Source organism: Parasteatoda tepidariorum, chromosome 9 (genome assembly GCF_043381705.1).
Source record: "Parasteatoda tepidariorum isolate YZ-2023 chromosome 9, CAS_Ptep_4.0, whole genome shotgun sequence".
In the NCBI taxonomy this organism is placed as follows: Eukaryota; Metazoa; Arthropoda; class Arachnida; order Araneae; family Theridiidae; genus Parasteatoda; species Parasteatoda tepidariorum.
In genome coordinates, this window is record NC_092212.1 from 89,511,541 (window position 1) to 89,525,150 (window position 13,610).

The 13,610-nt window shown below is 34.2% G+C and overlaps 1 protein-coding gene and 1 long non-coding RNA gene across 2 annotated transcripts in view; both read left to right on the forward strand.

Annotated features, from left to right (window-relative positions):
- LOC107437467 (very long chain fatty acid elongase 7) overlaps positions 1-5,058 on the forward strand; it is a 7,687-nt gene extending 2,629 nt beyond the window's left edge. Inside the window, exons 3-6 of the mRNA XM_071185901.1 lie at positions 568-752; positions 4,037-4,108; positions 4,182-4,241; positions 4,954-5,058. Of these exons, the coding sequence (XP_071042002.1) occupies positions 568-752; positions 4,037-4,108; positions 4,182-4,241; positions 4,954-5,058 (422 nt within the window). The remainder of the gene's footprint in view (positions 1-567; positions 753-4,036; positions 4,109-4,181; positions 4,242-4,953) is intronic.
- A 2,916-nt stretch (positions 5,059-7,974) lies between these two features.
- On the forward strand, positions 7,975-10,822 carry LOC122271790 (uncharacterized). The gene is made up of 2 exons (XR_006226584.2): positions 7,975-8,653; positions 10,622-10,822. It is a non-coding gene; the product is annotated as an uncharacterized lncRNA (long non-coding RNA).
- Positions 10,823-13,610: the final 2,788 nt, after the last annotated feature.

A 13,610-nucleotide genomic window follows, 5' to 3' on the forward strand; every position in this document is an offset into this window, starting at 1 on the left:
TGGAAGCCTTTGGAGCAAATGCTTTACCATATAGGACAGTAGCACGATGGATTCAAGCATCTCGTCTTTTTTCGTCATTAAGCCTTTTCAAAACATGCTTTAGAGCGATGGAAACGAAACTCCTCACTTTAACGCCACACAACAACTACCCTTCTAAGCTAATCGACTTTTTTTTGCACTCTACACATCGACAGCAGCCCCACCTCACAGCTCCCATATCTAATTTGCGCATGCCCGTCCTTCTGTGAGTTTAAAGGTTAAGTTGCCACTATTTAATTTACAACCCTCGTATGTTAAAAACTGAATAGCTTATAGTAAAATTTAAACCAATGACTAACGCTTAACCAATCAAAAAATTACATTTCGTGTTTCGCTCATGAATGAATTAATATTTAAAAAAAAACTGTATCAACATCAAGTAACTACAATTTTTAAAAGAAAAATTTATTTGATCTTGAATGGACGAACAAAAAAATAATTGAACAAGATATAGAGAACTAATAGTAATAATTGAAAAATAAGCTTCCTCACACCAAATGTATATTCAAATCTTTCTTCTTTTTTCAGATGTAAGAAACATGTTAATTGTGACCAATAGGAAGTTTGCGATTTCTATTGTTGCCACTTATGTCTTACTCGTCAAATGGTTTTTACCTGAGATAATGAAAAACAAAAAGCCTTTTGATTTAAGAAAAGTGATTGCTGGCTTCAGCTTCATGCTATCCACTATCAACGCCATCGCCGTATACGAAGTAAATAATTTACATTACAGGAGATTTGAAGGGGATTATTCTCATTGGAGGCGGTTTTTCCGCATGCGAGTCAGAACTTCATCGGTGAAACGTGTTTGGCCACGAAAAATTGGCTAATCAAGTTCTGACTCACATGCGAAACATGACGCCTAGTGAGAATGGTAATGCCTTTTTCCTGATTTTTATTTTCTCTTTTGCTTTAAAAAGTGATTATTTATCCATCGCTGCCGAAAAAAATTATCTCTGTCCAGATTTTCGTTTGACATAGTGTCAAAAACAACAACAAAAAAAATAATAGTTTAATAAAATTTAAAAAGCAAGAGAAAAAGATTAGAGTTGCAAGATTGGCGATCGCAACACTCGAATACGCCATCTAGGGAGAGACCGGTTTCATGCCTTTAGCCCTTCTCCCTTCCCTCTCCTCCTATTTTCAGTTGTATAGGAATGTACTACGATATTTTCCCTTTTCTTAATATTTTTCCTTTTTATTTAATAAAAATACTTTTTAAAATTTCCGTGGTACCTTTCTTTAGAACTATGTTTAATGCAGTTTTCAGTTCCATATAGTTTCCCAAGTTAAAAGATTTTAATCTATATGAAAATCAAGAGAGAAACTAACCTACTTCCTTCCTCTATGACTTTCCACACGCTAATGGGGAAAGCATGTTAAGTGTTGCCATAGGTACAGAGTTCTGCTCTACGCCACCTGCAGCCCATTTCGATCGCCAATATAAATCCGAACGTTTATGTCGAATTTTTTTTTAAATTGAAAGTCTCAAGAGGTTTAAAATTAAACTGAAAAATAATGAAAATTGAACAATTTGAATAAAGTCTTTATGGTTGTGGACTGTTAACAAATAAATTTAATCACGGAATTCTTACAAAACGTTCATAAGGATTCTGGAGTATGGCCATTTCTTTATTCATTCTAATTTATAAAAATACACTATCTTTGCTGAAAACTATTTTCTGAAACTACAAAAAACTGATTGTAGAATTCGTATTACAATCTTGCCAATTACCATAATACCAGTATTACCAAACTTAATTAAGTGTCATCTGCGTAAGGCGATTTTTTACAGTTAAGCAAATTTCCCATTACCTTTTCCAACCAATTTAAAAATTCCATTTCCTTTTTCGATCATCCCTCTCGAACGGTTTAACGGAGATTGACCTTCCTCGTACATCGATCTCATTTTAGGGAGAAAGGGAAAAAACTGCTATGAACAATGTAAATTTTTCGAAGTTTAAGGAAAATTTTTGTTCCACACGACGCAGAAATGCGATTCAGCAGTACAACTTTCTTAGAACAACCAATGAGAGTGTAGGAGAAATGACTATACTGAACAAAGAATGGAAATTTCTCAGTGTAACATGCTTCTTTACATTCCCACATGCTAGGCACCCCCATGGAGTAAAAGAAAACTATTCGTAATGGAGTACAAAAGGGCTTATGCTGTTTCCTGCAATGCTCTCAACAATTCGCGCAACTCTTTTATTTGACTGCTGTAACGTTGCTATTATCAACACTATATCAAAAATTACATTAACGAGCTTCGACTGTGTATATATATACAGTCAATTCGCTATAACTCGAAGTACGATAACTCGAATATTACTATAACTCGATTTTTTTATGAGGTCCCGATCTTTTTATCTTCAATTTCATGTTAATTATTCTCGATTACTCGAATTTTACTCCCTTTAACTCGATTTTTTTTGGATCTTTTAAAGCAAGAAAAAAAACCTAGGAGCTGATATCTTGCCCCTTCCTTTGCAACACACACACAATGTCTTTCGCACTCTTCATGGAGAAGCTAAAGCTGTCCCTCTTGAAGTATGTGAACAGTGGTTAAATGAAACGTTACCAAATTTACTTCAAGGATACAGTTAAAATGATGTTTTCAATATTGATGAAATGGGTTTATTTTTTAAATGTCTTCCAAATAAGACTATGATGTTTAAGGATGAAAACTGCTCAGGGGGTAAAATGAGCAAGGAACGTTTGACTGTCCTAGTTGGAGGAAATGCGTCTGGGACAGAGAAATTGCCCTTACTTGTTATCGGAAAATACCGAAATCCCCGATGTTTCAAGAATGTAAAAACGTATCCTTTGGATTACAAGTCTAACAAAAAGTTTTGGATGACATCAGTTTTATTTGAAGACTATGTAAGAAAATTGGATCGGAAATTCTTCGCTAAAAAAAGAAAAGTGATACTCTTTATGGATAAATGCACAGCGCATAGTGATCTACCTAATTTGAAAGCAGTAAACTTGCAGTTTCTCCCGCCAAACACAACAGCAAAGTTGCAGCCGATGGACCAGGGTATCATAAAGTGCTTCAAACAGTCTTATCGAAATGGCTTGTCAGAAAAATGATCTTAAATATTGTAAGCAATTAGAAGATTTGCAATTAATAAGCATTAATTAAATAATCCGACAATATTTTGGAAAGTCCAAAACCGAAACTAACGGTAAGTCGAACTTCCGATATGTCGAAGTTTTTCGTCAGTCCCATCAGATTCGAGTTATCGCGAATTCACTGTATATAGATATATAATATCATCGGTGATTGACAAGATCACATAGTCGCGTAGGTGAATATCCGAAATATTTGTTATATCCGATTTGAAATTAACTTATTCGTTGTTGATATTATTATTTATTCGATATACTAATATCTCCTGAGGATAGATTAGGAGAAACATCAGTGTTAGGAGCACCGGGCAAATGTATATCGGGCAATGGCGCTGAACCTTAAAAAAACATCAGTGCAGGGTATACCGGGCAGCGGAACTTAACGAGACCTGGTATATATTTCGAACATTTACCAAAGCGACTCTGTGACTGTCAACGTTCTCTGGTAAAAGACAAGAATCGCTTAATTCGGTCATTTTAATATTCTAGGAAGTTTTATTGTCGTGATTCATAGGAGTTTCCTGTCATTTATAAATTCTAACTTGTTGAGAGCTTAAAACGAATTAATATCAAAACATTAAGTATGTTATCCCTTATTTGTGTAAAATATACACCGTTTGATATTTTTTGGGTTGCATCATAGTATGCTTGCAAAGTTTGTTCACTGAAATTTAAATAGAAATAATGCGTTATATTGTAAACACTATTGATATTATAATATTGGATAGTGCTTTTTCGAATTTAGGCGTAAAAAATGGAAGTTGTAACCCGGAAGACTTACCACGAATTTTAACCCCTAGCTCTATCTGTGCATAGTTTTACACGATCAACTTTTCATTTAAAACTCCTTTTTTTTAAATTCCAGATTACTCAGTTTGTTGTGAATACTTGGTACTTTAGATGTGATGTAAGATCAATTCCCCCTAACATTTTTGAGGTACAGAATACTGCTTTAAATATTTCGAGAAAATTGTTGGATAAAATGATGGTAACCCTATTTCTCTTTACAGGCAGGACGACTTTTAATGTATCACGCTTATTTAGTAAGATTCATGGAACTAGGTGACACGGTGAGTATTTTTTTATTTTATTTTATTCATTTGACTGTGTTCTAAAAAGAGCCATTTTCACCGGCATGTGATTCCCTCATCTTCGATCCTAGACGAGGGAGAACCTAATTGGGTATACTATAGCCTACGTCACAGGTTGTGTTATTCCTACTAAATTTAACCCATGAACGGCATTTTCTGCGAGCCTAACTTCAAGCCACAAATAAATAATCGAAGTGTTTGATCGTTTAAATAGCTGCTCGCCAGATTTTATTGCATTATAAAGAAAAGTAATTGATATTCGATTTTTGATTAATAATTGATTTATGTGGATAGTGGCATAGAATTTAGCATTGCGTTATGGTAGATGTTATTCCTACTAAGTGGAAGTAGTTGTGTTTTTTTTTTATATTATACCCAATAGAAGAAATGTATTCTCCCGCGAATAATCGCCAATCGAGGTTCTCCGTTTCTTTAATGCGATGCGTGCATTGTATGCAGTGAAAATGGTCCTTAAAATAAGACGATATGCGAAAAGTTCTCGTAAGCGATTTCAGAGATGAGGTAAATAATGATTAACCTTATTGGTAGGTGGGTACATTCATTTACGTCGCTCTAGAGTTGCACAATAGGCTATAAGCAACGGTCTGGCAAACATCCCTGTGGATGATCTGGAGACAACATATATATATATGTCACGTTTTACACATATTCTCACACCATTCATTCGCAGATCCAATCCTCAGATTTAGCGTGCACCTATGCACGCAAGGAGTCTTCGGCCGGCGGGGATGAACCCAGTGCTGTACCCGCCAGGCTATTCCGACCCTTCATCTGATTGAGGAAATATATTGACCAGTGGAAAACTCGCCAATCAAGTTCGCGAATTCACTTAAGCGATATTTCTCTCGTGAAGTAAGTTCAAAGCATACTACCTAGGAATAGCGAAGTTATTAATTAAAAACAGCTAAGTTTGCTAAAAGTTATTAATAAAATAAGTTGCAGACTAGAAAGTGATTTTTTTTAACGTTCACCAACTTATATCATCATTAAAAATTCCCCACCCACGTTTTTCTTTTTATGTGTGGCAAAAATAAAATAATCTTCCTTACATCCGTGGTTCTTAGTATTTTCTTTAAATTTGCATTCTTTCCTTCTTTTTTTTTATCTATAAAAGTAACTTTCAGTGAATGAAACTGTTTTTTTCTTTTTTCATCTATGAAAGGGACTATTTTTTACACGCAATCGCAACGCTCGAATACGCTTTTTGGGGAAAAGACCGGTTCCCTGGCTTGATACTCACCCCTTTCCTATCCTCCTTTTCTCAGTAGTATGGAAGTGTACTACGATATTTTACCCATTCTTTATGTTTGTCGTATTTAATTGTCACAAATATTTTTTAAAATTTGCACGGAAGTATGTTCAATGTAATTTTCAGTTCGATATAGTTTCCTAATTCAAAAGTTTTCAATCTATTTGAAAATCAAGAGAGAAACTAACGTACTTCCTTTTCTTACGACTCTTCATGCTCTACTATTGAAAGCATGCGAAGTGAAAACTTAGGAGCACTCTCCTGGCCAAATTTTTGGGACCATGTTCCCCAGATTATGGCTACCCCCTATATTTGGGCGGGGGGGGGGGTCAGAAATCTGAATCCGTAGTGAAAACGGTATGTTTATTCAGAGAAATCTTTCTGACAGATTTCGTAACTTATATTTGAGGCCCGCGGACCATTATGATTGAGTCCTAGAACGTGAATGTCTGATCATCCTACTTCAAGTCTGGGGTTCGAATCCTGCCAATGAACATCGCTTTTGAGATAATGCTCAAATATGAATAAATGTTACGATCTCAAAACAGCTAGCATTATTATAGGTATAAAATGCGCTCTTTACCATAATAAAAGAACCTTCGAAAAATGGCCTTGTTGGCGCATAACCGGCTCCAATGGCTAAGTAAACTGTTTTTTTATTTTTATTTAAACGGCTTAAAACTCCTCATGCACCACAAAGTATAGCATGCGGCTTACAGCTGTAAGTAGAAAACAAAAAGAAGAAAAATTTACAAATTTACATTAAAATCCAAATTCCACAAGGCCGCAAGACTTTCAATACTTTTGACCAGTTCTGATAAGACAGGTGGCCAACAAATAGAAAGAAGTCTCAAATCAGTCTTTAAATTCATTCGGGCACTCGCATACAGACTACAATGAAGAAGAATATGTTCAGCATCTTCATCAGCATCACCGCAGCACAAATTCCACTGGTCTGCAGATGGAAACGAAATAAATATCTCTTAAAATTTCCATGGTTTGTTAAAATTTGGGTCAATTTAAAATCAGTTGCAAAGAATTTACATTGCAAACGGTGAAAAATGGATGGAAAGAACCTTTTCGTCCAGAGCGACCGAGGCGAAGCAAGAAATTCTGCATTCCAGTCCGCAATGATTTTATCTCTAGCGATGCGCTTCCAGTGAGAAGCTGGAACAGACACCCTTAAGTCTATTTCACCACACGTAGCTTCCCTAGCCAATTGGTCTGCTCTTTCATTGCCCAAAATACCGCTATGGCCACGAACGTAAGAAAAATGAATAGTTACGTTTTCAAGAGCGTTCAAAATCGAGTGAATTTCCACCACAAGCTTCTCAGTAGAAGTCGTGTCACGCAAAAGAAAAAGTGAAGAAAGAGAATCTGTACAAATGAGATATTTAAAAATTTGGTTTTCACTAAAAGAATTTTGTATCCANCTCACACATCGACTCAAACAAAGGCATTTCTGACGGAGCGAAAGATCGAACTGATGGGTCATCCGCCGTACAGCCCTGATTTGGCACCCAATGACTTCTTCTTATTCCCACACATCAAAAATAAATTACGTGGACAACGATTTTCGACCCCCGAAGAAGCGGTTGATGCATTCAAAACGCATGTTTTGGAGTTACCTCAATCGGACTGGAAAAAGTGCTTTGAAAATTGGTTCAAACGCATGCAAAAGTGTATTGATCATCATGGAGAATATTTCGAAAAACAATAAAACCAATTTCGATCCTACATATTTGTTTTTTTCATTATTGGATCAGAAATATAAATAGCAGTCCTCGTATTCGCACTCAGATCACCTCACTGGAAGGCGAACCTACAAAAATTAAGAATCATTCACACTGTGAAATTCGCGTATGCGAATAAGAACCCGATTTCAGAAATTCATCTTCCCGCCAAAAACTCGTCAATCAGGTTCCAGTTTCCAAATTCGCATGCACAATTTTTTCTCTTACAGTGAGAATAGCCCAGAAAACATTTAAATTTCTTTTTATGGTTTTTCTGCAAATAGCATGCTATTTTTCTACCTGTGGGCAGTTAATTAAGGTCAAATTTCTATATCTAAATGTAGTTTGACACAAATGTTACAAATATTTAACAGTGTATTGGCGATTGAAATGGGCTACAGGTGGTGTAGAGCAGAACTTACATCTCGTAGAGCAGAACTCAGTGATAGACAGGCCGACCTCTATCCCCGTGAGTTCTCCCGACTGGCGGCTTCCGACTTAATTACTTTTTGTTGAAATTTGCTTTGAATCTTCGTTTTTTTAAGGAAAATATAAAAATGGACGATTTTTAATTAAATTTTATTTTATCTTTCACATTGTTTTCCCTTCTCTAAGGAAAATAATCCTTTTTTTCTGTCTGTTCTATTTGACCACAATAAGATAGCAAAGAGGTTGAAGGTCACAGCATAACCACCAGTAAAATTTCTCGAAACTGATAATCACTCCACTATCTTGATCAATTTAGTTTTTATCTAATATATATATATATATATGATTGAATTTTGGATTTACTTCTTGGGGTGGTTATGTACAGTGAGTAAAAAAGAGCACCCAAAACAACTTTTTTTATTCCCAATTACCAAACTTTGTTCCATGCTTCGAGTTCGCTCCATTCTGTAATAGTTTCCTTTTATTATAATTAATATTATATTTATTCATTTTTAAAATAATAGGGGTAATCTTTTAAATTTTTTTTAATTAATCTTTTGATCGGAAGTTGCAAAGAATGTCTGGAGACGTCCATTTAAGATGGATTAAGAAAAATGACAGTGAAGGGTACGCCAGGTATTGCATACCCTTCATGCTAATCCAAAATCTTGGAAAACAATCTTGCTGTAAGGACGCAATGTAAGGTTACATGCTTTTTGGGTCTGATATATAGCAGAAAACTTTTTTAAATGGATTTTTCTAATCGTCGGTCATTTTTGGTGTTGATATTAATGTTAATTTATTTATTTATTTTATCTCTAGCTTACTATACTTTGCTTGCGCTTCATGTTAACACCTTAGTTCATACTATAATGTACTTCTATTATGGATTGGCAGCAATTGGACCACACATGAGAAAACATCTTTGGTGGAAGCGTTACTTGACTCTTGCACAAATAGTAAGTGACTCTCGATTAATAAATTTTCACAAAGACCAACCCATGATGAGTGTAAATTTAAACAATAACTAGGCTCTAAAACCGAAATGCAACAGTGACGACTTCAGAGCTATTCTCATTGCAGGCGGCTGACGTTCCTCCTATCACGGTCGAGAGAAAAAGAAAACCTGATTGGAGAGTTTTTTTTTTTTTATGCTGGGAAATACTGTATGTCACCAATCAATTTTTCCTATTCCACGACGTCGGTCGGAGGTGCGTGAATCGATATGCAATGTGAATGACAGTATTGGTGTATCTCACCCCTTGCTAAGACAATATGTGAGCAGGCTCGATATTCTAGATTTTATTATTGATAGGTAGGTACTTTATTTACGTGCCCCTAGAGCTGCACAATGGGCTATTGGCGACGGTTTGGGAAACATCCCTGAGGATGATCCGAAGACACACCATCGCAATTTTGAACCTCTGCGGAGGGGAGGGCTCCCCTGCTTTGGTAGCTCGACGGCCTGCTCGCGAAGTCGAGCACTTTACGGTAGAACAGTTTAACGAGGAATGATACCGCACACCCTCGATCCCTACGCAGGCTGATCGAAGTGGTTACCCACCCGCTTACTGACCTCAGGTCAGTGATGTTTGACTTCCGTGTTCTACTAGGAGTTTTATTATTGTGATTAGTTCGTGCGTTCTAAAGAGTTAATTCGAAAAAGAACTGAGCTATAAATCGGTTTAAGGAAATTAATACAGCAACATAGATATTACCTTTGATTTTCTGTTTTCAACTAAAATTAAATGGATTCTCACATTTAATTGTAAATTGTTTAAAAATAATAACAATATAGGGTTACGTGTTTTAGGCTTAGTCGCAAAAATAAATCGAAGTCTTACTACGATTTTTAACCACTAGCGCCACCAGTCTTGAGCTCTTAACAGTTTATAAAAACTAGACTAAAAATGTTTCTTTTCCAAAGAGGATAATAACGCTTTTAGCACCGGATTTTATTCTTTATGGACTGTGACTCTTCTACTTTCGTATTGGTTAATTACTCTGTAGCATTAGAGGAAGGACGTGAAATGTTGCCTTTAAAATGCTTAGAAGGAAGCCAAATTGTCTGCTTTATTAGAAGAATAGAAAAATTTATGTTCTATACGGCCTTCCTAAACTCCCACTATGTTAACTAGTTAAATGTTCTTTTCACTTCTAGTCAAGAAATAAGTGGCTCATGTTATGTTATAAGTGGCTCATGTTATGATAAGTGGCTCATGTATTGTTTTTACGCTATATAGGCATCCATTGGTTAAATTAGCCGATACGTAATATAAGTTCGACGATTCGATAAATGAGATGATAGATTATATAAAGATAGAATCTTTATTATATCAGGTATATTATAATAATTAGACCAAATTAATAGACGCACTGTAGTGTTTTAATAATGACACGTTTTGCACGAGTTTATAGGCAATACTTTTTTTTTTAAACATATGTAATGGGTATTTTATTCAAAAGATTTTTTATATACTTCTTATGTGTATTTATTTTTAACGTATTGCCTTACAATGTTAACTAATTGATAAACGAATATAACCAAGTGTAAATAGGTTTCACCCCCGCGTAAATACTGCTTAGTATCACTTGAAGATTTTACGTAGAATCTTATAAGTGAGTCGAATAATTTGTCCACGGACTGTAAATATTACAAAAAGATAATCTCTTACGCCCTCCGAAAATGGCGTAAGAAAATATCTTTAGTAATCGATAAAGATATTGGTCGATTCAAATAGAAAAAATTTCACGTAATCTTCCATTTATAGTGTTCATCATATTTGTGTATTTATCATTTTCTATTAGGTATATCTGTACAATAAAATGATTTGATATTTATAACAGTATTCTGTAGCCACCCTGTATATTTTAAGAGACAGCCTGAATAAAATATACTTTACTTACACTGACATTTTTGCTTACAGACTCAATTCGTATACATCTTATTGTACGCTTCTTACGGCTATTTAACTGGATGCGAAAAGTTTACAAAGATCGACTGGGGCTTGTTTTATTTCACATTCGCTATTTTAATTCTGTTTCTCAATTTCTACATAAAATCTTTCAGTGTGCAAAACTCTCACAAACATAAATAATAGATGTATCAATAAAAACATTTGTAAATACCCTGTGTTTATTTCATTTATTCGATAAAGTGCCCATTGGTTGGTTGAAGAATATATATATATATATAAATTTTTTTTTACCTGAATGAAAGAAAACTTTCTTCATGCAACTTGCGTTATTCTGTAAGCTCGTGTTGTTCATCTGGAAATTAATTTGTAAGTGTGCAGAGATGCCAACTTGCTCCGGACAGCAAATATATTTTTTAATGTGGTAGTTTATCAATTGTAATTCTTGGTTTAATAATTTCAATTTAGTAGATTTTTATCCACCACTATTTCTAAATAATTCGTAGGCTTATATAATTCACCACGTTAAAGTACTAATGTCATGCTGTACCTTTTAAATAGCTAGCAAATATAGTCAAATATTTGCAAAATTTACTTTGAGTTACTTACCGTTATTTAAATTATTTTGGCGTCTTCGGAGCAGTTGGCATCTCTGAGTGTGTGATGAATAAATTGTTGTAAAAATAACTCATTAATTCCTTTTTTTAGAGAATAAAAAAAGAAAAAAACCTTTTTATTGTTAGGATCACTTTACAAATGCACTGTATTTATATTTTATCAAACGCAATACTTTAAATTTTATAAAACGATCTCGTTTTTGATATAACAGATTTAAATGTAAATTTTTTTTTTTTACATGAATTGTATTTGCGAAGAAGTAAAATTATTTGATTAATGAACCAATCACAAAAAAAACGTAACATTTTAATACCCTGTTTTACTGGAACGCTATTTTGAAGAATTAGTTCTATTTAACTTTTATTGTAAGAAAACATAAATTGTTTTATCTTGGTGATATTCTCTAATAAATCAATCTTGATAAAAGAATTATTTAAACTTTTTTATGAAGATTTTTTTTTAGAAATTAACAAACACATATTATTTATTAGAAAAAAAATTAGAGTATTCAAAAATGTTATCACGCTTAGGTAATAATTTTTTTTCAAATGAAATAATCGATATTTTTAAAATTTTAAAGTAATCGGAAGCTCGCTAATGCCAAAAGTAATATTTATGTGCAATTGATTTCAAGAGGGAAAAAATACACAATCGAAGGGATTTTTCTTTGATGACCTATGTCACTAGTTTTAAACTCTAACTCTAGATTATCTTATAATATCAAGATCATCTGCAAAACCAAGAATTTGTGTATATCTTTGAAAAAAGAAAGTGTCTCTTACATTGATTCCAGATGCTCTGATTACTTTTTCAAGTGCGATATTAAATAGAGGGCAGGCAAATGCATCTCCCTACCTCAGGCCTCTATCAGTGTAGAAGGGCTCGGAGAGTATGTTTTGCAACTTAATTCTGAACTTGACTCTTCTGAGTGTTGCCTTTGTCAAGTTAATAAGCTTCAGGGAAATTCCTCCATTGTTTCATACAACTTATTTCTCTTGATACTGCCGTATGCTGCCTTAAAGTCAATAAAAATATGAAAGTCTCAATACTATACAAAATATAAATTAAATAAATATTTTTTTTTTGATATTTCACTTCCTTTGTTATTCAATAGATGTCACCACAATAGAAAATATTAATATTACAAAACATAAAAAATAAAAAATACATTTTTTTTCTTAATATTTTGCTTCATTTTTTATTCAATAGATGTCGCCACAATAGAAACTATTTACATTGCAAAATATAAATTCTTCTTCTTGGGCACTACAGCCTATGACAGGCCAATGCCATCCCAATAAGTTTTTGAGATCTTGCTCTATTCTGTCCTATGGCCTTCCAGTTAGTTTTATTCTTATTATCTTTAGGTCCCTCTCGTCTGCGTCCAGCCACCCACTCGGTGAACAACCGCTTTTTCTTGTACCTTCTGGTTTAAAAAAAGTTACTTTTCTGGGGGGGGGGGTTGGTCTTCAGATCTATATAAAGGTGTCCCAGCAATCGAATGCGATTGGCTTTAATAACATGAACTATGTCTGGTTGTTTACACTTTTTATATAACTCATGATTCTGAAGGCTGCGCTATTTGTTATTCTCATTGACTGCACCAAAAATTCTTCTAAGTATCCCTCTCTCAAAAATCAGCAATTTGTTCTCCTCCTTTTTATTAAGAATCCAGCACTCACTGCCATATAGGATCACAGGCCGAGTTTTGTATGTATGTGTTAATTTTTGTCTATTGTTTAAGAAATTTACTTTTTAGTTAGCCTTTTAAACCAAAGTATGACACTTGTTTGCCGTTGCTAAACGACTATCGATTTCAGTATTTATGTCATATTTGCAGGTTTAGTAGTTGTTCCAAGATATTTAAAATCATCAAGATATTTAAAATCTTCAAATTTATAATCATTCACATGCAAGCGCGTTGCCATAGTGAGCCCTCTGTTTATTTCCATATATTTAGTTTAGTCAGCATTAATGGTTAGTCCCATTCCACTACCTGCTACTTCAAGAGCTTTGAATTTCTCCACTACCAGAGGCGTATCTAGAGAAAATGGCGCTTATGGCAATCCTCCCTATCGGCGCCCTTTTTAAAGTATTTTTATTATTATTCTCTATTGTTTAACACATATCTATTATATCTATACACACCAGCATATATATATATGTATGAGTGTGTGTAATACAGTACTGAAGCGCGTTTGATTTGTTAGTTACCAAGGATTTGCTCGAAAATGGATATGCGCAAAGTGATATTATACTGGATAAGTTCATAATTAATAAATTGCCCGAATAACGGAAATAACGGAATTGCCCGAAATAACGGAATTAAATAACGGAAATAACGGAATTAAATAACGGAATTGCCCGAAATGCATTTGCACAT